We start from the raw sequence: 23,381 nt of genomic DNA, 5'->3' as shown, positions 1-23,381 counted from the left end.
CAAAATGGAGATGATGTTGAAAATCCTCAACCAGCCTCACCCTGTGAAAGCTACTGAAGTTTTGCCTGCATGTTCTCACTGGAGCTGTAGCTAAGGATTTAGTAGGTCTGTGTTTGTTTAAAATTGTCTCCAGACTACTTGAAACTGGAGGCCCAGGATCTCTTCAGAGCCACTGGGCATTGTTTTTATTTGTTTTCATATGTGCATTAATTTCTTTGAAAATACCCAGCAGAGCAATAAGAAAGGATTGTTTTTAATCTTTAGAGATGATAGCATGCTGTTATGTATCAAGGACATTAAAAAACAAAACATCAGATAAACTGTACCAGGAGATTTTATTTTTTTTACCTCCGGTATTTTCCAGAAATAAAATCTGCATTCTGCATGGGGCTCACTGTTGATGAGACATCTATAGGTTCAGTTTGCCATCCCAGAAGCATTAACAGCACCATGTTCAGACAATTTATATGTACATGTGTGAAAATGCAGCTGGATTCTGCCTGTGCCTAGCACCCTGGGGGAGAGTGGTCATTATCACTGCAAGGACAGCTGGAACCTGGCCTTGAGCTAAGACTTTGCTTAATGTAGTCAGAAGATTTCAGTGATACTGAGTGGATTTTACATCCCCTTCTCTGGGGGAGGGTAGCTGTGTAGGTAGAGTTTCACATCCTACAGCCACCTGAGTTTAAAACTAATGTGTGCATTTTTTGTGTGACTCCAGAGAGCACAGTGGACAAAAGAGCACCTTCTGCCATCTGGGATTCAAATCACATTATCAACACTTATTTATGTAGCTGCAGATGGATGATTCCTCTTGTTTGAGCTCCCTTCAGCAGTATCCTTCCCTGCCTGAATGAATGAGGTTATAAAACACAGTAATTATAAATCTCATTGACTGCCTTGCATTCAAGGGCATGTTCCCCCCAAGCATTGCTGTGAAGCGTGTTACCCAGGAGATTGTCCTGTACAATTCAAAACAGAATTATTCTGACCCAGTGAGCTTGTTGGAGGCGAGAACATTTGGGATGCTGACCTGCTGCCTCAGCACAGTGAATGCATTTTTCTCATTTCACAGCAGGGGAATGCCACAATACAACAAGCCCATTACATTCAAGTATTCTTTTGAGGTATATATCTTTTGAGTTCTTACATCTTACTGACAACTGCTGGCTCCCTAAACATATGCAGAAAGGGAGTGTAGGACAGCAGCGATAAGCCAGAAGTCCTGGTGACCACACAGTTTTAGAAGCTTTCTCTGAAGGTTTGGTTGTTTCAGACCTTTCTGGGCAAAACCATAAATGCCTCACAGTATAACACAGTATAACCCTCTCTTAAAATGCTGGAGTCAGGCTGTGCTCATAAAACAGATTAAGAAATGTTTAGTGACAGCTGGCTGTTCTGTCTTGCACTACTGATCATGGTATGCTTCAGTACCATCCTTTGCCTTGTGAGCTGACTGTAGGCAGGATCTTTACCTGACCTTGGACCTGAGGGGTTTAATATCTGCATCAATCCTCATATCCTACAGTCAGGAAACTACACAGAGCCCTTTCAGTCATCCACTCTTACAAAAGGGCTGTAAAACCACTGATGCTCTGGAGGGGAAAGGAAAGGAAAAGGAAAAGGAAGAAAAGGAAAAGGAAACACTTCCTAGAACGGTAGCAAAAACAAAACAGGCTGTTGCCATCCATTTTCTCAATTACTGTCAGTGCACAAAAGGAACACATTGCTGTGTGGTAGCCTCAGCAGTTGCATCCTCTGTGCTCAAGCAGAACTGGGAGATGAGGTGCAGATCAGTCACTCCCAGCAGGTGTGCAAACCAATTGAGTTTAATTAGAAACATCCTGCTGAAAATGTAAATGTTTTACATGCATCATCCCCATCAGGGGCTGCTGTTGCTGGAGGCTGGTTTGTTGAGCCTTTGACAGAATAGCAACTGAAGATGCACCTCTCCTCATTTTCTGCCTCCCCTACTCCCCAGACACCATGGGTCTTTTCCACATCACCTCCCTGGGCACCTCAAAGATGTAGGCTGGTTCACTTAATATACCCATGGCCATTCCTCCTGGGAAACAGCAGACCAACCTCATTAAAATGAAAGCACTTTGCTAGACCTGAGAATGGATATAGTGCTAAAGGTTTTATTGCTCTGTAAGTGTTCAGTTCACTCTGTACTGATAAAAAAGACTTCATAATGTTTGTTATTTTGTTTTTCTTCCTTAGGACATGCTAAAATGGTATCTTCTATATATGGTTCTGTGTGTTTGCAGCAGTTACAGGGCTTGTTATGTTCAGGCAATCAAGTTTTTACTATTAGTATATTGCTGAAAAGCATGAGAGATTGGTATTGCCTACTTAATTGATGATCAAGCAGTTCTCTGGCAGCTCAGAAAAAAAAAAGTGTTTCAAATATTGTATCCATCATTAGACTACTGCCAAACTATGTAACCACCAAAATAGCTGGTCTGTAGTGCAGGCAGCTTGGGTGCCATATAAACAAGAGATACTCCAAAGAACTTCTTGGTTGGTTCAAACCTGGTTAAGTCATCAGAAGATACCCCCTAACGAGAAATTCCTGGAGAGGTTTCAACTATTTTTTCCATTCTGTTCAATTAAGTGATGGGCTGATGAGCCCATGTGTGCAAGGGAGGCGTGCAGATGCTTTAGGAAATGATGTGTATGGATTCTATAGCTGGCAGGCTGTCTAGAGTCCATCCTTTCATACAAAGATAATTATCTATTCCTCCCCACACATTGCTTTTAGACAGCATTGTACAGCTTTAACATTGCTCAGAGCTCATGTAGAGCCATATAGCTGCCAAACTTGACAGCTCCTATGGTGCTTCTGTGGGAACAAGGACTTCTCTGAATGAAGTGCAGCTGAACAGTTCTGCTGCTGAACCAGTTTTCTACAAATCCCATGTGCTTGTATTTATGTGAGATACCTGCACCTTTTCTCACTACACCTACATTGGTTCTAAAACTAAAATACAAATATTAGAATATAAAGCTAGATAACCACATGCCAACAGAAACCATTACTGATTGCTATATTTTGGCTATGTATTTTGATCTCAAGTATCTGTCTATAAAAAAGCATTGTATCACTTTGAAGTTTTAAACAGTTGCAGAAATGCAGCCAGATTCAGACAAAATACGCTTGGATGAGTAATGTTTTTTTCATGCTTGACTTCTAGAAAGATGACTGCTGTGGAAGTGTCTGGTGTGCTGCTCATTTTATGACAATTAGCAGTTGTTCCTCTGCTGAAAGATGTCCACACCAAAAAGCACTGATTGTCTCTTTTGTCTGCAATTTTAGAAATACCATAATCAAGTAGCTTGTTTCACCTCCAGGAGATGTTGTCCTTTGCACCAGAAGCACAGCCTCATTGCCTAGGTTCATGCCAAGGAAAATCAGATTGTGAAATATAACAACAGATGATTTATGTGGAAGTTTAGGCCCTTTCTCCCTGTGCAGAATTAAAAATTGCAGTTATTTCTGTGGGTAGATCTCTTACCCAAGATAGATGAGGAAGCCATATTTCTGCATTTTGTTTACTAAGGAACTGTTTGAACTGTGGAGCGATATAGAGTATGCACACATCATACTGTCAGTATTGCTTATCTGGGACTGCTAAGAAGCAAGAGAAGGGAAGGGAAGAATTTTAAAGATGGGAAGAACAATTTTACATGAACACATTCCAGAGAACAAAGTTCACAAATTCTCTCTGTGCAGCTGTAGCATGGAACATGTCTTAAAAGAAATCTTTTTAGAATATCACAGACAAAATAGTATTATTCAGATAATTCAGGGGGGAAGTAGCTGTTTCACATTAGTGCTGCAAGAAATTCAGTGCAAGCCATGACCTAAATGAATATTTCCACCTGTTACCTAAAGGCCTGTCCTCTAGCCTTTCCCTTCTGCAGCCCACTGAAGTTAAAAGGAGAGCTTGCATGAGGATTTGTGCCTGAGGTAGGATTGTAGAATGTTGTGCTGTGCCTGGCAGTGTGATTTTGAAACATTTTCTAACAGGCAGAGGTCTCTGGGAGCAGACATGAGACTGGCAGGCAGAGATTTTGTACAGCTGCCAAAAAATCACAACCCAGATGCTGGAGCTGAACACATGCTGCCTGATAGGAATGATGTTCTGGGTAAAAGAGGAAGTCAGCAAGTGTCTGTCAGACACTGATTTTGAGTCCAGCACTGCCTTGCCTTGTCCTTTTCACAGCACTGTCTGTGCATCAGGAGATGTACTGCATTTTTTCATTATACTGTACCCAGAAAGTATCTCACCAGAGGTAAATTACCTACTTACCATCTGCTTCTCTATTTCTCTCTCTGTTTCTTCTCTGCATGAGATATATTCTCTGAGCTCTTTATTCCCCTCACGTATTCATTCTGAAAGGTACATTTTTATTGTCTTTCCAAGACATTGATCTTCCTTTTTTCTTTATCACTGCTCTGTTGGAGGTCAGTTCCCTCTCTGAAAGCACCAGTAAAGAGACAGCAAGTGTGCATGCATTGGAACACAGAAAAGCACAGCCCCAGAGCCCCAGATCAGTCATCTTTTACCCTTTCACAGTCACCCTGATCAGGAGGTAACTAGGACTAGCATTGCATCCAGGCTCTAGCAGCCTCCACAGACCGACTGGTGAGTGACATGTTCCCACACTCTAGAATGAAAGATCTGGGCAAAGCCAGCAGCCTGCAAACCGGACTAAGCTCTTCACCCTTTCTGCCCAAAGGAGGAATTTCCTAAAAATACATGTCCTGACATACCACTGAGCTACATGGCACTATGAGTGCAATCCTATTTACAGCCTGCTCTGCAGGGTGACATAGCTAGTTGCACCTCCTTCCAAAAATGGCACCTCAGCAGTGCAGCACTTGCTGGTGGACCATCAGCCATGTGGGCAGGTGCTCTCCACTGGAATTCCCCAGCAGATGATTGCAGCTCCCTGTATGTTATGCTGTGGTGGTAGGGATCATCCCCAGTCATGCAGAGGGAAATCAGGACAGCTGCCTTCAGCCTGTCAGTGCAACAGCAGTACCCTGCAATCTCGCATAGGTGGGTTATGGGCTGGGCTGGAGGGTCCCAAAAACTAATTCTAATCTGACCCAAAGAGAATACCTGATGGATATGATGCCTGTCCAGCACATTCCTTTTGCATCTTCACCAAAAAGGACAACAGTAGAGCAACATCTGTCTTTTAGAGATGATTGGTAGCCTCCTTGCAAATCATGCTGGTTAGCAAATTCTCTTTTCCCAACTCTGAAGCTTGTTGCAGAATCCCAGGAATGTTCCTGTGCTTCAGATATCCCAAAATAACTGCTCTAAGCTCTCCCTGGAGAAAAGCAATCCTTAGAGCAGCCTCTTAACTCAAATTTTTGTGTTGAAGCAGCTGAGCTTGAGGGGGAGAACTTGGCTTTGCCTCTAGTCACTGGCTCCCCGAGGAGAAATGAGCATTTTGGATGTTCGCATTAATGAGTTTGTGTGTCAGCTCGCTCACTGTCCAAGGAATTACAAACGCTTTGTTCTTCTCATTTCTGCTCGATACAGAAACCGCCCTCCCCCACTGCCATCCTCCAAGCAAATCCAGTAGTTAAATGGCAGCTTCTGTAGCCCAGCAATCGGATCAAATCCCTGGCAGTGCAGCAGGATCAGGGCTCCTGAGCACCAGTTAGGAGCTGACAGACTTGTTTTGCTGGTTTGTTGCCCGTTCTCCTCCTCTGCAGTTGCCAGGCTTCCTTCCTCCATCCAGTGGAGACAGTGAAGCCATCACAACGTGATAAGTGATTCCCTGACACCAAAGCAGTCTTAGACACTCTGAGTGGCCATTTCCTCTCTTGGGGGAGCTGCGCAGTTCCCGTATCAACGAAATACAGGGCCTGCTGAGGCATTTGGGGTCACTGGAAGGAACAAATCTGATCCAGTGCATAGTGCAGAGATTTCAGTCCATTAGCGGGAGGGCTGGTGCTCTGCTTCTCAGAGGTGGATTATCCCCGTTTCTGTATTCTGTACAAGGGATCTGTACTCCTGTTTATCTGTGCAAATCACTTGCTTTCCTCTGTTATGGTAAGTTATCCTCCATGTCCCTGAGGTACTAATTATCACATTATTCAGGCCCTGTTTACATAACATTAGAAACCACAGTAAAATCCTGCAAGACAGAACTCCCCAGTTCTTCTCTGATCTCCAAAGTGTGTGTAACAGCGTATAAGAGAAGAACCCAATACATTTCTTAAACCCATGGCAATCCTGGGGTGGTTCAGTTATCTCTGAAGAATAAAACTTGCATCCAGGTTGAAAGACATTATCTTTGGCCTAATCTTAACCTGCAGCAGATGCTTCTCAGCTGAGCTCCACCGTGATCTTCCAGGTGATTACTAGCTTTAGTTATGGTTTCCTATACACAGGCCTCAAGATACCACTGCAGTTTTACTAAGCGGTATTGTCCTTCTATTGTGCTTTGCTCCAGGATCAAATTAAAGCCCAGAAATTGTATAGTCAGGTTGGTCTGCAGCTGAATTCATTAATGGTGTTTCAGAAAGTGCTCAGGGAGCTGTTAGAAAGGAGAAGAGGTGGAATGACGATCCCCTTTATACTTCAACCTTCAAAAACTATTTTTCATAAACAAGGAAACTGGTTATAATTAGTCTAAATTCTGTGCTGTTTAGACTGCTTGTTATTGCAGGACAGGACAGAGTTATAGGCTGTAGTAATACAGTAAATAAAATAGCGTGTAGCACAATAGCAGAGTGTGCTGCCTCCTGGTACATAAGACACAGCTGCACAAACAGGGGCGTGGGAACTAGTGAGACTTCCAGGTTTTCAGCAAGCTGTCGCGATGCACACCAAGCTGGCCACAGTCAAGAGAAGGAAGCAGAAGTCCCTTCTTGCCAAACAAACAGGAGGCATGAAAACATCACTCCAGTGATGAAAACAGCTCCAGTGTTGCTGGAGCTTCCATTTATGCTGATGTTATGTGCAGTATTTGTCGAGTCTTTACCTTCTCAAGAAGCTTCTTCATTCGTTCTCTCTTGAGCATGTAACAAAAAATGCAAACTGTAATTCAGCAAAATCTCTTTGTACATAGAGGTTCCTGATTTAGGAGCGATTCTGTGTTAAGAAACAATAAGGAAGCACATACTCCTTGTGGGATCAGAGGCACTGGAGCAAAATCTGGAGGCACTGGCTGGACCACAGCAGTGTGTTCCTGCCCAGCTCACTGTGTTTCCCAGCAGCTGAGGTAAGCTTAGTGCTCAGCTGCTATACTGCATGCGGAGGCTCTGGCTGTTGTTGCGTGGAGGATTAATCACATGCAATCCCAGAGACTGCCAGTAGTGGAAAACTAAGCAAATTAAGATATTTTAAGTACCTCGGCTCTCCTTTCAGAAGACATCTGCTGTAATCTACATTGGCATGCTGTATGCTTCTGTCAGTGTGTCTTCTCTGCACTGTGCCTCTTCTCAGTGCCATACTAAATGCAACACTTACTCTGGCCATAAATTCTGTGGGACTGAGGCTCAGAGACCCTCAGCAGAGCTGAAGCTGTTGTCTGTGAGAACCTGTTCATGACTGGCTGTTCATGACTCATACATTCAGACAAGATGTACTCTCTAAGCAGAGGGGAAGATAACATGCATGGGAAATGTGTGCATCAGCTCCTCATTTGTTGCAAAGCACTGCATTAAAAACTGGGGAAGGATCCAGCTTCGGCACTGGAGAGATACCTAAAAAACCAGTAATTCCCTATTCCTCAGCCACAGCACACTGTGGACACTCAGGTTAATTTGGTGTTCAGTTCTCAAGCCTAGACATTTCCCAGCTATCTGCAACAACATTTTGTTAGGTGCAACAAAACATAGGCACCTGCTTACTATCAAAATAAAGGCAGAGTTTTTACCCCCCTGGGGCAATGAGGGTGCTTAACAGCTGCCCTGCCCTCTTTAAATCATTTGCTAAAAGTTACTCCCTGGGCACCAGAGGCAAGTTCTCAAGCCTCCTTAGGCTGAGACTGCTTATACCCAGGATGTCTGCTTCCCAAAGCTTGTCCTTTGACTCTGTCCCTGCCAATGGAGCACAGCTACAGCTTTCTAGTTGAGTGCTTTAGCCAGCAGGTTACCTGCAGCTCCTCAACATCCTGCATGTGTGTTACATGCCTTTTCTCCCTTTGCTGATGGTTATCAGTTTCAATTCTGCACAGATTTTGAGATACTTGGATATATTCAGGCCAAATATCACTAATTTCCACAAGGCTTTCTGTCAGGGAAGCCAGTATAATGTATAGCAGAATTGGGACCTTATGTTATAAATTATGCATTCTAAATTGTTATTTCTTATCAGTTTGGGACCTTCTTTTGGTGCATATTTTTACAGAGAAGACCATGAGCCTGAGTTGTAGTTGAATCTCCTGTGTTCTCTATTGCAGCGTTACTGTGACGACTGTTAAGATCAGGGCTGGGAGAAACCTTTCCCTCCCTAGGAAAAGAAACTTTTGTTATAAATGCAAAGGCAAATTCGTGATTATGAATTAAAAGAAAGATTTATTAATGAACAACAGAAAGCAACAATGATAAAATACCACAATAAAATAGTCAGCGCAGCGCTGGGTGGACAGGGTCTACACCAAAGGTATAGGATTCCCAAATCCACGTTTGAGGGTTTCCAGGCTTCGGTTTTTATAGAGGTTTTATGTCCTTGGGCTAAAATTCCAAGCAGGTTCCATTCACCAAGTGTCTCTGATTGTCCAGTGAATGGATTTCCTGGCATGGAATAATAGAGTTAACTAGTGTCTGGGCAGAGCCTCCTCATATGCAAAGGAGATTCTATATGTATTTCAACTTGTGTCATCAGAGCAGAGTAGTGGAATCCGGGCTGGTGCAGATGGGTATCTAGGCTGTGTTTCTCCCTTTTGTCCTTTTGATTGCTTCTTCCACCCCTGGTCCGACAGGTGGGGTGTTCAGGTCTGGTGATGATTATCTTTTTGGAGTCTGTCTTTTTGTCAACCTGATTGTTCCTCACAGAAATCCATAGGGCATTGCTCGGGTCCGGAGGTAGGTATTTTCTCTGAGCCAGTTCTATTGTTGTCTTGATGGTCCTCGTCCTGTCAATTTGTCTGAGTTGATGGGTTTTCCCTGAGTTCGTTATCTTGGGTGTTGGTTGCAATCTGTTGCTTTCCAAAGGGGATTTCGACCAGACCCGGAGAGGGGTTTTTTTTACATTTTATATTTCACATTATTACAAACACATTTAATTTATATCTCTCCAAATTTTTAATACATACAATAATTTATTACACTTTGAAACAAATACTGGATTTAGTTACGCTCAGATACGTGGTTGAGGCATCCTGTTAGGTTTTCTTGCTTCCTGCTTCATCTCCGTATAGGTCTCAGCAAAGGAAGAACTGTCTAGAGAATATTCAGCATGCACCAAACGATTCTGCTTTCCATGAAGCTTAAGTGACAACAATCCAACAAGGCAGAAAAACTCTTCATTCTCCCTAGGCTTGTATGATCCTCCCTGTGAAGAGATCGGAGCCTCCTGGTTTGAAATGCTGCCTTAGGGTTTGCTTTTTATGTCAATAAATGTTTTATCACATTTAAGCTTCAAACATGGTAGAAACATCCCTGCTAACATTTGATGAACTCAAAGAGAGACAGAAAGCCTGGTGTGAGAGGGCAATGTGCAGCATGGCACAATGCTTCCCTTCTGCGAAACAGGGAGTGTCTTGGCCTCACAGGGGGCCTAGGCGAGATGCTGCCTTTGCAATTACTCATTGCCTTGGAAAACACATTGGCAAGCTAAGGGGGGGGACATCCATCTCTCCAGGACGTCACCACTTTTGGTCTTTTCTTTCTTTTGCTTTTTCTTCTCTCCCTGCAAGCACTATCTCACTATGATTGATAAAGCATATCCATGTGCCCAGGTCAGTGGTGGGCTTAAGTTGTCACTGTTTTCACACTCAGGTAGTCTGTCTCTCCTGATACCTCCTTGCAGTCTCATTTCTTCCCTTCCCTCACCCTCCTCTGTAGCACACAGAGAGGCTGCAGTGAAATGTAAACAGCAAAGGCTAGGCTGCCTTTAAATGCCTGCAGTCCTGAAGTCTCCATAGTGAGCCTACTGAGTTAAAACCCACAGGCAGTACACAAGTGCTACAAATTGTGATGCAATCTCAGGTTTTTGCTTTTTCCAGCCAGTCCCCCCATCCTCCCCCATAGTGCTGTTCCTTCATTTCTCCTTTCCATATTCTGTGTTTTGCAGTGGCCCAGCCTGTCTTCCCTCTCTTCTCCTTCCCTTCCTCTGCTTTATCAAATGCAGCACTTCAGTGTCATCGACAAGAGGGGATGCAGCAGCTTGGGCAGAGGAGATGGGGGGGTGGGGAAGGAAGAGGAGGAAAAGCTGCTCTCAACAAAGGAGGCAGCAGAAACATTGGAAGACAAGCTTTCTCTCAGAAGTGAATCCCAGTCATCCTTTGTTAGGGCAATAAATTAGGATGCAGTCTAACTCAGTTCAGTGAGAGGACACTGATTGCTCCCTGTACTCCTACAGTGTCTTTTCAGAAAACAGTTCAAATGTGTATCTCAGGTTCACCACAACCTGGACTGAATCAGCAAAATGGGTGATTAGCTATCCCCACACTGCCAGGCACTGCATGGCTAAGTGACAGTGCAACAAAAACTCACTTCACTTCTCACAGCTAAAAAAAAAAATAAATAATCCTGGCTCTTCAGAGATGCAAAGATTGTGAATATAGGGGGAAAGAATCACAGAGCAATTGGCTACTTACATGTCTTTCTTTATTCTAGGAGACCAAGGACTTCCAGGGTTAATCTTTGCCATTTTCCAGAAGAACACTGATATTTCATGGCGTATGCAACAGATTTTGCTTACAACTTCTTCTGATTCCTAAATAATTACAGAAGCATGTGTTGCCCTGTAGCAGTGCGGATTTTTCTGTTACATGAGACTGTTACCACCAAAATACCAAATGCATCTTGAAAGGCTTTTTGTAGGGTTCTGCTGAATAAGCACACTTCTGAACTCTTAAAAACGAGATTCACTTAATAAATTATAAAAAGAATTTAATATAAATAAAAAGACAATTAGGAGACAAAAGAAATAAAGCAAAGGGTTAAAACGGCTGCCAGGAACACACCTGGTATCCCAGGAACACTCCTTTTATCCCCCCCCGCTATGAAGGTTTAATGCATATTCAAAGCGTCCCCTCCCTGGTTCCGCCTTCTTAGATCATGCTTTTGTACAATTTTTATTTTCTGCTGGTCAGCATTTATTTTCGCTGGTCATCATTATTCTTGCTGATGAGCATTATTTTGGAGTTTGGTTTCCTTTCTTTTGCACATGGTCACTTGTTGATAAGAGTCCGGGGCCCCTCATCCTTCCTCTGAGGGCAGCTGGTCTTCCTATCTTTCCACTGATAACAGTTTGGGTTCTATTGTTCTCCTGATAACAGCCTGGGCCCCAGTGTCCTTGCCCTCTGGGGCTTCCTTGCCTTGTACCTAGGAAATTCTTTTAAACTTAAAACTTGTTAGCAAGAAAAAGGTACATACATAGCTAAAAAGTATTTAATATATAATATTCATCTGCGAAAGCCAATATCACAATACAAATTTATAACATGAACGATCACTTTTCTGCAGCATGTCCTGCTTTTGCCAGCTGCTGATTACCCTCCTACTAACCACAAGTGATATGTCCACATTACAGATGGGAGTAGACAGTAAGGATACTGCATTTACCTTGAAATTAATTAAATAATGCACTTAAGGAAGCCCAGCAGCAAAGTCTGATTAATTCCGGAAACTTATGAGGGTATTCAGACAATAATAGGCAGAAATGCTCTGCTAAATAGAGACAAGCATCAGAGACAACCTCACTTTGGAATTAGAGTCTCATGCAAAGACAGTGAGAATTTGCATTTAATGTGATTATTAAAATTCATTTGTAAAGGATAGAGTCTAGTCCACCTATACAGATTCTCCAAAAATGAGATGACCTTGCAAATATAACAAAAAGCAATCTTCCAGGAATGAAATGAAATGTTTTTATGGACATCTCTTTCCACTACAAGACCTAAAAGAAAGAACAAGCTAATTTGTGCCACCTATTTGGAAAGAGACAACTCCCCACAGCTCATCAGTTGTTTGAACTAAACATTTGCAGAGGAAGTTTTGATAGTCATTACTAAAAATAAACTCCAGTATGTGAGGCTTATTTTGTAGTCTCCCATAACATCTTTCCTGCACTATTTTTCTGGGAATTTTGTGAGCTAACATTTGAAGAGCTTCTGTCAAACTCTTAAGGAAATAAAGCCACAGGTAGAAATTTCACAACCTTCTAAAATTGAGACTTCAAGTGTGGCTTATGCTCACTTCCTTTATTAGTGAAAATTGAAAATAAGTAATTCTTTTTCCTCATCTAACTTAAATTGAAATATGGCTCTCGTATTCTAAAACAAAAATAGCCTCACTCAGGTATCAGTTACTAAGTATGTCATCACTGAAGGCAAGGGAGTCCATGTCACCAAAGAAGTGGTTTAGGTTTTGTTTGTTTTGCATGCACATAAGGTCAAAAATACCTTTGATAAGGCTTCCCATAGGCACCCTCTGTTCCCTGAAATTAAAAACCATCAATTCGGGAGTCCAGCTGTCAGCATAAGGCACACAAAATCAGCAGACCAGTTTTGCTGCCCCCTCTCAGCCTTCATACTCTGCTAGACTGTCCCAGTCTCACAGCCCTTCACCTCAGCTGAGTTTCTGCCAGATCTCTCAGTTCTGTCTTTTACAGTCTAGCTTGTACTCTGCCTTCATCACTCTGCCTCTATTTACAAGACCCAAGGTACATCTGCAGACCTTAAGAAGAAAATAAATTCATTTGCAGAGGTTACCCTCAGACCTTCTTGAGTGAGTGAGTGAGTGAGTGAGTGAGTGAGTTATTCACATCCCAGCATTGTGCAGCTGTGTTGGTGCAAGTGGGTCATGAAATGCCTGTGGGTGGCTGACAAGGAGCTGGTCTGCCCATAGGAGTTTGAAGGAAAAATGATTCCCACTCAACTTTTGAGTTGGTTTGGGATTTTTTTACTATTTATAATTTGCTTGAGTTTATAAATAAGCCTGTTCCCATTGCTCCTTAGAGTCTGACTCAGTACCAACACCATTGACAGAGAGGGCCATACTTAGAGGTACCTGTCATCTTTGGGAGGAAAATCACTGGGCAGAACCAGAAGTGCCAGTGCTAGCCAGGAGGTGGCAGAGGAGTCAGACTACTTGTGTACCAGTTTCTGCATTGTTTTGGCAAAAAGACAGAGAAACTGAGGAAAGACAACAAAACCCAGTCCTACCTTCCATCTTCAGGAATAAGAGGATGAAACCCTTAATCACATTCCTGCTTGTATTTATACTAATTGCTCTTCTTTCTGAGATCTGACTTTATGAAATTATGCATGCACACCAAATAGATGAGTTTCCATAGAAACTCAGGAGCTGAACTTCCATTAGAAAAATCTTTTTTTAAAAAAATCTACCAGATAAAAATGCAAATTTCCCTTCAGTGGGTGGCTTTCTGAATTTAGATATTTTTTTTTTCTTTTGCACTGTAGGCAGATTCCAACTGGACCTACATAGCAACAACATGCAAGAATTGTTTATAGCAAGCCAGACTCCATGGGGAAATTAGAAATTCAGTAGCAAGGAGAAGCTCTCAAGTGCAAATACTGCAGAGAAGCAAAAACTCAAGTGCTCAGTGCTGCGTCTTCCTGAGGCTTGAGGTTTGTGCAGCCTCCAGCTCTCAAAATGCTTGTGGTTTGCAAGAAGTTGGTGTGGGGAGGAGAGGAGAGAGAAAATACAAAACCAGAAACTCTCCTGCACACAGAATTAATGATGTTCAACCTGTTCTTTACACATCAGCAGCATATTTGTGCTGCTTCAGTTAAGCCTCACGAAAAGACTGACACCATCTGTCACAGCTCACTCTGGGCAAAGGAGTAGGTCTCTGTGCTGGGGCTGGGGAGTGTTGGCAGACCTGGGTTGGCCAAACCCCAACCTACACGGCTGAGGCTTAGAGCCCAGTGTTGTGCCCACACTGCATGGAAGTCCAGGCATGTGTGCAGGAAGAGGGCAGGAGGCTTTTCCTTACCAGAAGGGGGAAGCAGGATGGTGACATGCCTGGGAAGGGCCATGGACCTGGGCAGCATTTGGCACCAACAGTTGTGCATGTAAGCAAGGAGGAGGTGAAAATCCCAAACTCCTTTAGCAAATGTTTCCTCCAAAAACACAGCAGTTTTTCACTTGTACATTATATTGCGGCATCAACAGGAGGCCTTCCCCTGGCTTTGGGGAGCCTGGAGGGTTCACAGATGTTTTCTCAGCTAAACTGGCAAGCTTGAAAGCACTGACTACTAAAGACATTTTCATGTGAGCTGCATTTCCTGGTGGGCATCTGCCCCCGCTGGGCACTGCAACTGGGCATGCAGAACACAGTGCTCCTCCTGGGCCTCGAGCACAGGCACAGCAAACACTGGGGAGCCATGGCGGGGAAGCCACACCAGGCTCTGGGTCTTGACCAGCAAGGGTGCTGGGGCATGCAGGGGAGCTGTGCTGCCCAAGCAGTTTACGATGAGGTGGATTTCTCTGCAGCATTGTTGAGAGGCACAAGATGTCAGCCAGGCAGGGAATTCCCCTCCTCGTTGGAGAGGGATGACAGACAGCAGCTGCACGGGCTCACTGGCCCCTGTGCCTCCAGGGCCAGCAGCCCTCTGAGGGCATTGAGAGGCTCGATGCTGCATAGTGTCAGGGTGAGGACAGCATTGGGTCCCGGATCACCAGAGAGCACAATTGACTCTACTTGATCAGCACAGGAGGAAGAGATTTTAGGAAGAGTGGGTTTGTGGTCAAGGGCAAACTTGAGCTGAGATAGCTCCTGTCTGTTCTTGGCTCAGCAACAGATTTGCTATGGCCACACTACTTGCCCTTTCTATGCTGCATTATCCCTGTCAAGAAAGTGACTCAAATTATAATCGCACAAATACCTTCCAGTCTGTCTTTATGTGCCTGCAGTCATCACCAGCCAGCCACCTCCAGGGGAACCAGCCTCTCCCACGAGGGAACCTCTGTTCCACCCCCACTGCATCTCTAAAGGATCAGATTTGATACTGAGTTGATTATTCAGGTCAAGGTTGTGGGCAAGAAGGAGTTAGTGAAGCTTTTCATAGCATCACCAATATTTGATTAAATGGGTGTTTATTATTTTTTCTCTCAGGCAACTTAATGTGTTTCTGTAGGTACTATCACTGGCCTTAAGGATGCTGATGTACCCTGTGTTTAATGGTATTTTTGTAAAACCAAACAAAACAAAACAGAGGAAAAATCTTCACTATTTCTAAAAGCATCACCATTCGTTCATTAGAAATTTACTTGGGTTCTAGTTGTGAGAGATTTCAGGTTTCTTACGTCTTTTTCATATGCACTAAAGGTAATTAGACGGATTAAAGATTAAGCTAATGCTTTTCTTTACATATATGCATCCACCTACTACATTGTCCCAGGAAAAGCATGAAGTCAGGCAGTCATCTCATTTGCCAGCATTTCCATGGGTCAGTGTGGGCGGAAGCCATGCAGAGCTTGGCAGGTGACATGGCAGTGCTGGTTGCTTCTTCCAGAGGCCACACCTGGATGAAGCTGGTGGAAGGTTCATCATGGTGTGTGCACCTTCAGGAGGAAGCAGAGAAATGCTATGGATATGTTGTGGCCTGCAAAGCCCCTATCTGGGGCAAAGACCATCTGGCCTCGGTGTGATTGACGGCTGTGTCATTAACAGGGAGCCTGGCTCAGTAGTGCTTTGTGGATTCAGACACATCCATGAGAGCCCTATAGGAAAACATGTTCTTCCTAACACTTCTTTTATCCTCCCCCTCCTGTTCCTTCCAGATGGTTACACCCACTTGTGTCTTTTCTTACCCTAAGGACAACTTTTTAAACAAGGTTCCTGCATCCTTCTACTCCCCCACACTGCTGTAGGATCTAAATTGAAGTGCAAGAGGATAGAGCTGTTACATCCTATGCTATTACATACAGCCTGCCTGTAGAAGGCTGGGAAGGAGACCACATCCCTCTGCCTCCTGTTTGATGAGAAGAAAGATCTCAGTGTGGTCAGGATGTGGGAGATGAGAGACTTTACCTCAGCCTCAGCTGGGTGTTGCAGTTGTGCAGGAATGAATTCTGGCTGTAGTCAAACCTGTGTATATTTTCTGGGTAAGGAGAGAGGGATGCTTAAAGGGCCTGTAACCTTTCTTCCGTATAGTACCAGTAAACACTCTCCCAGTAGCATGCAGCAGGAGCACTTGCAGAGCTGAATCTGAATCTGCTTTAAAAAAAAAAAAAAATTCACCATTATATTTTAATTTGTGCATCACTATCAAACAACACAGAACTTAACAACTGATCACTTCTATTCTTCAGAAATAGGTGGAGATGCTCTCTCCATAGGATTCCTGTGCCTGCAGTCATACAGCAGCTTGCTGGGAGCTTGGGGTACTTAATTTCTTCCTCTCTTCTGTGTTGTTGTTAACTGCTCATCATTTGTTTGTTGACAGGGCCTGGTGCTGAGCAGACTTGGGCGGAGGGAACTGGCCCAGAAAGTCCTCAGAGATGCCATCCGGATCCAGACCACCAGTCACATTGCCTGGAACAGCCTTGGAGAGGTCTTGCAAGCTCAGGGGAAAAATGAAGCAGCCATTGAATGCTTCCTTACTGCCCTGGACCTTGAATCCAGCAGTCCTGTCATTCCATTCACTGTCATACCCAGGGAGCTCTGAAGCTTTTCCATGTAGCTAAGAACTTCCATTGTGTGGACAGACAACAAAATCAAGCAAATAAACAAAGAAAAAGCCCTACAGAGAAGTGCCATTGTAACCTTGAACTGGGCTAAATAATTCCAAGATAGGGCTCAGGTCTACAGGCTTAGCTTAGACAAGCCAAACTGTAGAAGAATTTGCAACAGGCAGAAACAGAGAATGCCTTTTGCTTCACAGGTGCCTGGCTAACCTCCTGTTCAAGTTAATAGCAAGGCTTATTTTAAAGTATTGGTTCAAAGTGACTGTAGAAAGAATGTACTAGGGTACAGCTGTTCAAAGCACTTGCGCCTTTCAGTGTTCATTGAAAATAAAACCGCCAAGTCCTGAATTAAGCCCAGACCTGCTCTGGAGTAAATTCACCAACTAATTTGACCAAGTTGTGTTTAAGTATGTGGCTGTCTCCCCACAGATCTAACAGGACACGTATGACAATTGCACCAAATAGTCATGCAGTATATGCTGTTTACAAAATTATTTCATCTATTTTGATAATCCTATTTCCTGCCTTGCTTTTATATACTGTATATGCTCACTATATTTAGTGTAGCACTTGTCTAGACCAATTTAAATTAAAAATACTTTTTTAAAAATAAAGCTGCTATTGCAGTATAATTCACAAAAGCAGAAAGACCAAAGACCAAATCAATTCACACTTGAACTAGTATTAAAAACACATAAATATATCCACTTACATATTTATTGAAAGGTTTTACATGAAGTTACTAATTATAAACTCTGAGCTTCATTCTTATTAATCACCTATTGCATCCGTTTATTGAGGAATGTAGTGTTTACCAGTGTATAGTGACTGAACTCTGTGCCATAGACTGCATTACCATTCCTGGCACAAAATATTTTCATATCCATCTTTTGATGATGCAAAAGAAGGCAGCGGTCTTTTAAGAGAAAGTGTGCTGAAGGCAGTATGTATGTATATGAATTGCTTCTTCCTTAAAATTAAATCTTCAGATTGTCCATAGAAATTTCACATTAGAGGTACGGAATTGAGCCTTCAGTGGCATCATTTTGCATCTCCTATCAGATGTAATAGTGAGGACCTTCTGATCCACACAGCCTCCCCATGGCTGTGACAGCCAGGGAGGGGATGCAGCTGGCAGCCCTGCTGATCTGCTCCTTAGCTCAGCGTGACCTCCCCGGGGCCTTGGCAGCGAGGTGAAGCCGGACTGTGCTGTCACACAAGAGCCAGCCCTGTCCAGACCAGTCCCAAGGTAAAGATGATGCAGAAATTTGCTCCACTTTTCTACAAAAAAAAAAAAAAAAAAAAAAGGTTGGGGCTTTGCACCCGTTTTTGTCCAAAGAAGATTTGTGACTTAAATTTGCACTAAAGCATACTTTGTACTATAATTCTGCCCAGTATTGTGATCCACAACTACTTCACTCCGGAAATAATACTATCCTCAGGCAATAAATAAGATGGGGCTGTTTCTTACTGAGCCTGAGGCTCTGAGAGCAGGCTTGAAGTCAGCATTGTTTACAGTTATTTGGAAATCTGCATGCTAATGGAGAGCTGGCTCCTTGTGCTGCTCCCAGCCCACACTATCAGAGAGCTCCTGCCCCCAGCCTTCCCTCAAGATGCCTGCACCAAGGGAATCACACTGGTCTCAGGTTCCTTGCAGCAATCTGGTGCACTCCCAGGCCAATATTTATATTTTTTGCCCTTTAAATTATGCAGATGCAATAGCCTAGGTTATTTATCTGTTCACTGAGGTATTCCAGATCTGCTCTACGCTGATTTCACTCCAGGTGAAATCAGCCCAGCTGTGAAAGGTGCTCAGTCCATGAGTTTTCTGTCTTTCCAGTGCCACACAGGCCCCCAGATGGACCATTTTAGGCCAGGGGTAGGTTTCCAAGGAGATGGTGTTCCCCAGCTGCATTTCTTGTTTGAAAAAGCACCAGCAGAAGAGGAAGGAGTAGGTGTTAAAGTACCTGAGTTAAAGGAGTTTGATGAAGACAAAAAGATGCAGCCGAGACACGTTTTGCTGTGAAGGATGCTATGAAGTCAGCTCGCTCTGCACTGCGGGGAGAAAGAGGGAAGGGGAGGGGGAGAGATGCTGTTGTTGACATAATATATAAATTGTTATCCAGATGTTTTAAACCCAGTTCCAGTCAGATGCAATCTGACAATAGATTTAAGCAGAGAAATATATAGTTAGATATTAGATCATGGTGTTTGTTCTGCTCCACAGTTCCCAGGGTAAGAGAAAACCTTCTGTGTAAGACACAAAACAAGAGCCTGTGTGGTCGCACATCGCTGTTCTGTTGTGCAGTGTGTATTTGCAAAGCACTGCCATAGCAACTTCTGTGTACTGGGTAGCTATTTGAGTACAAGCTGCGCATCTACCTCTGCAACCAAGATGCTTCTTTAAGAGATCCATAATGTAGCTGGTCTGTGACCTGGCAGGTGGGTGCCTGTTCCCAGCAGCAGCTGAAAAGCACTCACAGATCCATTTGCTTCTGTATGCATAGCTTGTAAACAGCCACCAGCCCATCACGTTTGCTGTGATCAGGCAAACTTCATGCTGATGATAATCAGACTTGCCACAGCACTCATCTTCCTGGTAGAGGGGCAAACATTCATGAATGCTTTGAGTGCATCAGCAAGTCAGATGTTGCCAAGGTAGTCCCATGTTGTGTGCATTAATGAGTGTTGCTGGCACTGGAATCTCCAATAACTTTGGGGAACCAATTCTGCAAGTTTAAGCACTGACTTGAGTCTTAACAGTTTTCTCATTCATTAGTTTTGAAAGACGAAGATAAAAAGCCCACATTATTGCCTAAAGTATCGCATTTCTCTTGTTCCACCACAAGGTTCTTTTCCATTTTTTTGGCAGATTGCATGCACAGAGAAAAAATAATTACCTTCTATTTTCCTGTTGTGCAGTGAAGGAGTTGCCTTTGACCAACAAGGAGGATTGTATATTGTAACAAAACTGACTCTGCTGTTAGGATAACAGGAGAAGCCAAACAGGCCAGGGAATAGCTCCCCTCCCTGCCTTATCCCATGTAAAGTGTCATCAGCACCACTGGAGCGGTTGGTTATGAGCATTCTCCCAGCTGAGGGTCTGCCCACCTGTGTACTCATTCCATACAGGAGTACAGTGAAGCTGCAGACTCCTGTTCACACAAGAACCTCATCCGTTTCTACTGGTAGCAATTAGTGCTACTGATTATCACAATGCCTCAGAAGTGCTAATTATCTTTTCTTGGTAATGACTAATAAATCCAAATGGAGAACAGTCCTGGAGGGTGTTTACTTTAAAATTCACTGGCTGGGTACCAAAGCAGGCACAGCACTGGCTGCTGTAGTTTGAATTACATTTATTTTGTCCAAAAAATGCTCCATTTTCAGAGTCTAGGTACTTAATGAGTTTGGCTAGTTTGTATTCCCTTTTAATGACAGCAGAGTGGGAAACAATCCTTTTTAGTGAAAAGACATGACTGCCATTTTTTCAGCCAATCCAACAGAGATTTGATAGTTGCAGTTCAGCCTACATGAGGAAGGCTTCTCAAAGCAACTGTGCGCAGGAATAATTCCCTCTGACTCAGTTGTATTACAGGCATATTTGACAATTAGGCAATGGGCATGTGGAGCTGAGATGCCTTTCCCTCCTTACTTACCTAAGGGGAGCTGCTTTGTGCCCAAAGGGACAGCTGTGGCACCCATCTGCGTGCCCATCAGCGCCTGCCACCTGCAGGGTGGCTGCTGCCACCAGCCCAGTGAGTCTTGTAGGCCAACACCCCATCACTTGTGCTGCTTTAATGACCCTCAGACTGCTCCCTAAGCCTGTCTCCAAGGGACAGTTTCCTTACTGCTCCGTTGTTCAGTGCTGCGGCATATCAGTGCATGATCAGATAGAAGGTTGTTTTTCCCAGAAATAGAAAGCTGAATCATCCATCAGTCAGTGATGTTGGCAAGAGGGGAGGTAAACACTGACCCAGCAGTTGCCAAGATGGTTCCTCCAACTTTACTTCTAATTAACTGGCTTGTGCCTTCAGCTCCAGGAAACCAAGGCAGGTTCCCAAGTGAACTGGATACTAAAAGATCCAGCTCGTTTTCCCACAGAAACACATACCAGTCAGTGGCTTAAACTACTGATGGAGATGCAACACTGTGCCATTGCGTAGCAGCCCATGATGATAGAAGAACTTCCCTGAGCCAGTGCAGAGAGGTGCTTAGCTTTTGCACATCCAAGTATGTCCTACATGCCACTCTGATACTGTTGTCAAGGGTGTCAGAATCAGTTTTCCGTGTAACTTAACTTTTTTTGTCATTGTAAGGTATTTCCACCAAGTTTAATAAAATTGACCCTGTGGGAAACAGAAGTGCTCTTTATATTTCCTTCTAATTTCTTTTAATATATTAAACTGGACTTTTAATATATTCTAATATATTTTAATATATTTTATAAATACATTTTAATATATTCATGCCATGGATGCTTCAAGCATTATGAAATGTCCAGTTGTTATATTAACTGGAACCCAGTGTGCCTAGCAGTTGCAAAGGGTATTTTGGCCTACACCCTGTAGTTCATGGGAAAAAGGAGAGTGATCATGCAAGCAGCATGCCTTCAGGGAGGAACAGAGCCAGGAAAATGGAGCGATGTAGCTTGTTTGGATTTGTAGAGATTTAAGCAAGCATCATGCTTTTTTTGTGTTTCATCCAGTAAAAAGAAATAAAGGTAGTGTGAGAAACTCTTAACATCCAGGTAATATGCAAATACTATGCTGTCAAGTTTACTTTGTCACCTTACTTCGGCCACAATGCCATTAATCATCTTTTTGCTAGGAACAGTTACTCCTGTGGTTATTTGGAAATAAAATGTCTCCACTCAAGAGCTTCCAGAGCATTCTGTGCATTTACACATTAATCTTTTGGGCAGATTTCAAGAGGGCCTGCTTAAAAAGTCTGTCCCTTAGTTTCATACTCAAATGAGATTAAGGATGAGGTTTTTGAAGAACATTTCTTCATAACTGTGGCTGCTTTGGTTTATGAGTGTATTCAGCATAGCTCAAGTAGAATGAGGTTCTTCTGTGGCAATAATAGATTTAAGTCCTTCAGCTGCTTGTACGGACTTCAAAATTAAAAACTGGAGTGAATAAAATATTGGCTTTGACTTTTTCCCCATCTTTCTCTTGATAGAGAGAAGGGAGGGAGGGAGGGAGGGAGGGAGGGAGGCTTCCACATCCCCTCCAAGGAGGAGCCCAGCTGGAGGCCTGCAACTGAACCCCAGCAAAAGCTGGAGAATTTCATTGTTCTGTCCTCTCTGAGTCCACTCATCTTTGCTGGTACCTAATGCTGGTACATTGCCTGGTACCCTCTCTGCATCACACAGACATTTAATATTCCCTTCTGTTTAAATGGAAAGAAAATAAGCCTTTTTGTCCCTTATTTTTTGTTGGAAGGAGCTCCAGTTGGCTTGGGAGCTCCACCTTTAATACAGAATCACTTCTTCCCTTGCAGAGAACCAAGTTGCATTTCAGTGATAATTTTGGCACAATACTCTTGAAAGGTCATTAAGAATAATTTAATACATTTTAATTATTTATATTTTATGTAATTTTTAATAGTTGATTCATACCTCTACTTCTTTCTGCATCAGAATGTTCAGCTATGTATAATATATTTCTGCTTCATATGAGGTCCAGATATTTAGCAGTTCCTGATATTTAGCAGTCCTATAAACTCCCCAAAGGAAGAGATGGGAAGCATCCCTGCTTCCCAGATGCTCTCTTCAATGACAGGAAAAATAACCTCCTGCTCTTCAAAGACTGGTGTTAGAGAAAATGTTGATATATTCTATATATTAGTAAAGGCCTGTCTTCACAAACCAGTCTTTGAAATAAGTCGTGATATTAAAGGCTAAAGTCCTTGAAACCTTCCTGCAGAAGAGAGAGTAAAGCAAAACAATATACAGGAGAAAAAATGTAAACCTATGTGCATCAGCCAATAGTAACTTGCTTGGCCCGCAGACCCTGTAAAACCCTATATAAGTGTGCTAAAGATAGAAATAAATGGTGTTCACGTTTACTTCTGTGAAGAGTGGTGAATAAGATGGCAGTCTCTCATTAAGAGAGGACTTGGGCAACACTGGGTTACTGCATTGCCATTAGCAGCCATGAGAGCATTTAAGAGACATGTGGCTGTCAAGCCAGTTTCCTGTACTGTGTTGTCTCCAAAGCAAAGAGCAACCTCTCACAGCCAAAACATCCCACAGATCCACCAGCTGTAGGGTAAGATTCAAAGGCTTTCTCAGCGTTCCAGCTGAAGCAAATGTTAAGCAGTGGAGGAAAATATCCTTGCAGGTCATTGCCCTGAGTGTCAGAGATGCAACTTTCGGGTCTGATCCCATTTAGAAGTGATGTAGCTGCTGTGATCATCTGGCTAATGTAAGAGGAGAAGCAGGTAGGAAGAACATCTAAATTTTATACAGCAAAAATGGCAATCATTGCAACATGGCCTAAAAAAGCAAAAGAGCAATAAA

At 43.2% G+C, this 23,381-nt stretch overlaps 1 protein-coding gene across 7 annotated transcripts in view; it reads left to right on the top strand.

Annotated features, from left to right (window-relative positions):
- Window positions 1–22,018, top strand: part of TTC7A (tetratricopeptide repeat domain 7A) — a 202,105-nt gene extending 180,087 nt beyond the window's left edge. For all 7 annotated transcript variants that reach the window (XM_033512563.1, XM_033512562.1, XM_015620500.3 and 4 more), the window contains one exon: window positions 16,615–22,018. In XM_033512563.1, the coding sequence (XP_033368454.1) occupies window positions 16,615–16,748 (134 nt within the window). In that variant the 3' untranslated portion in view covers window positions 16,749–22,018. The remainder of the gene's footprint in view (window positions 1–16,614) is intronic.
- Window positions 22,019–23,381: the final 1,363 nt, after the last annotated feature.

This window comes from Parus major, chromosome 3 (assembly GCF_001522545.3).
Source record: "Parus major isolate Abel chromosome 3, Parus_major1.1, whole genome shotgun sequence".
Classification (NCBI taxonomy): Eukaryota; Metazoa; Chordata; class Aves; order Passeriformes; family Paridae; genus Parus; species Parus major.
The sequence above is the reverse complement of the archived record's forward strand: the minus strand, read 5'-3'. Positions and strand labels throughout refer to the sequence as shown.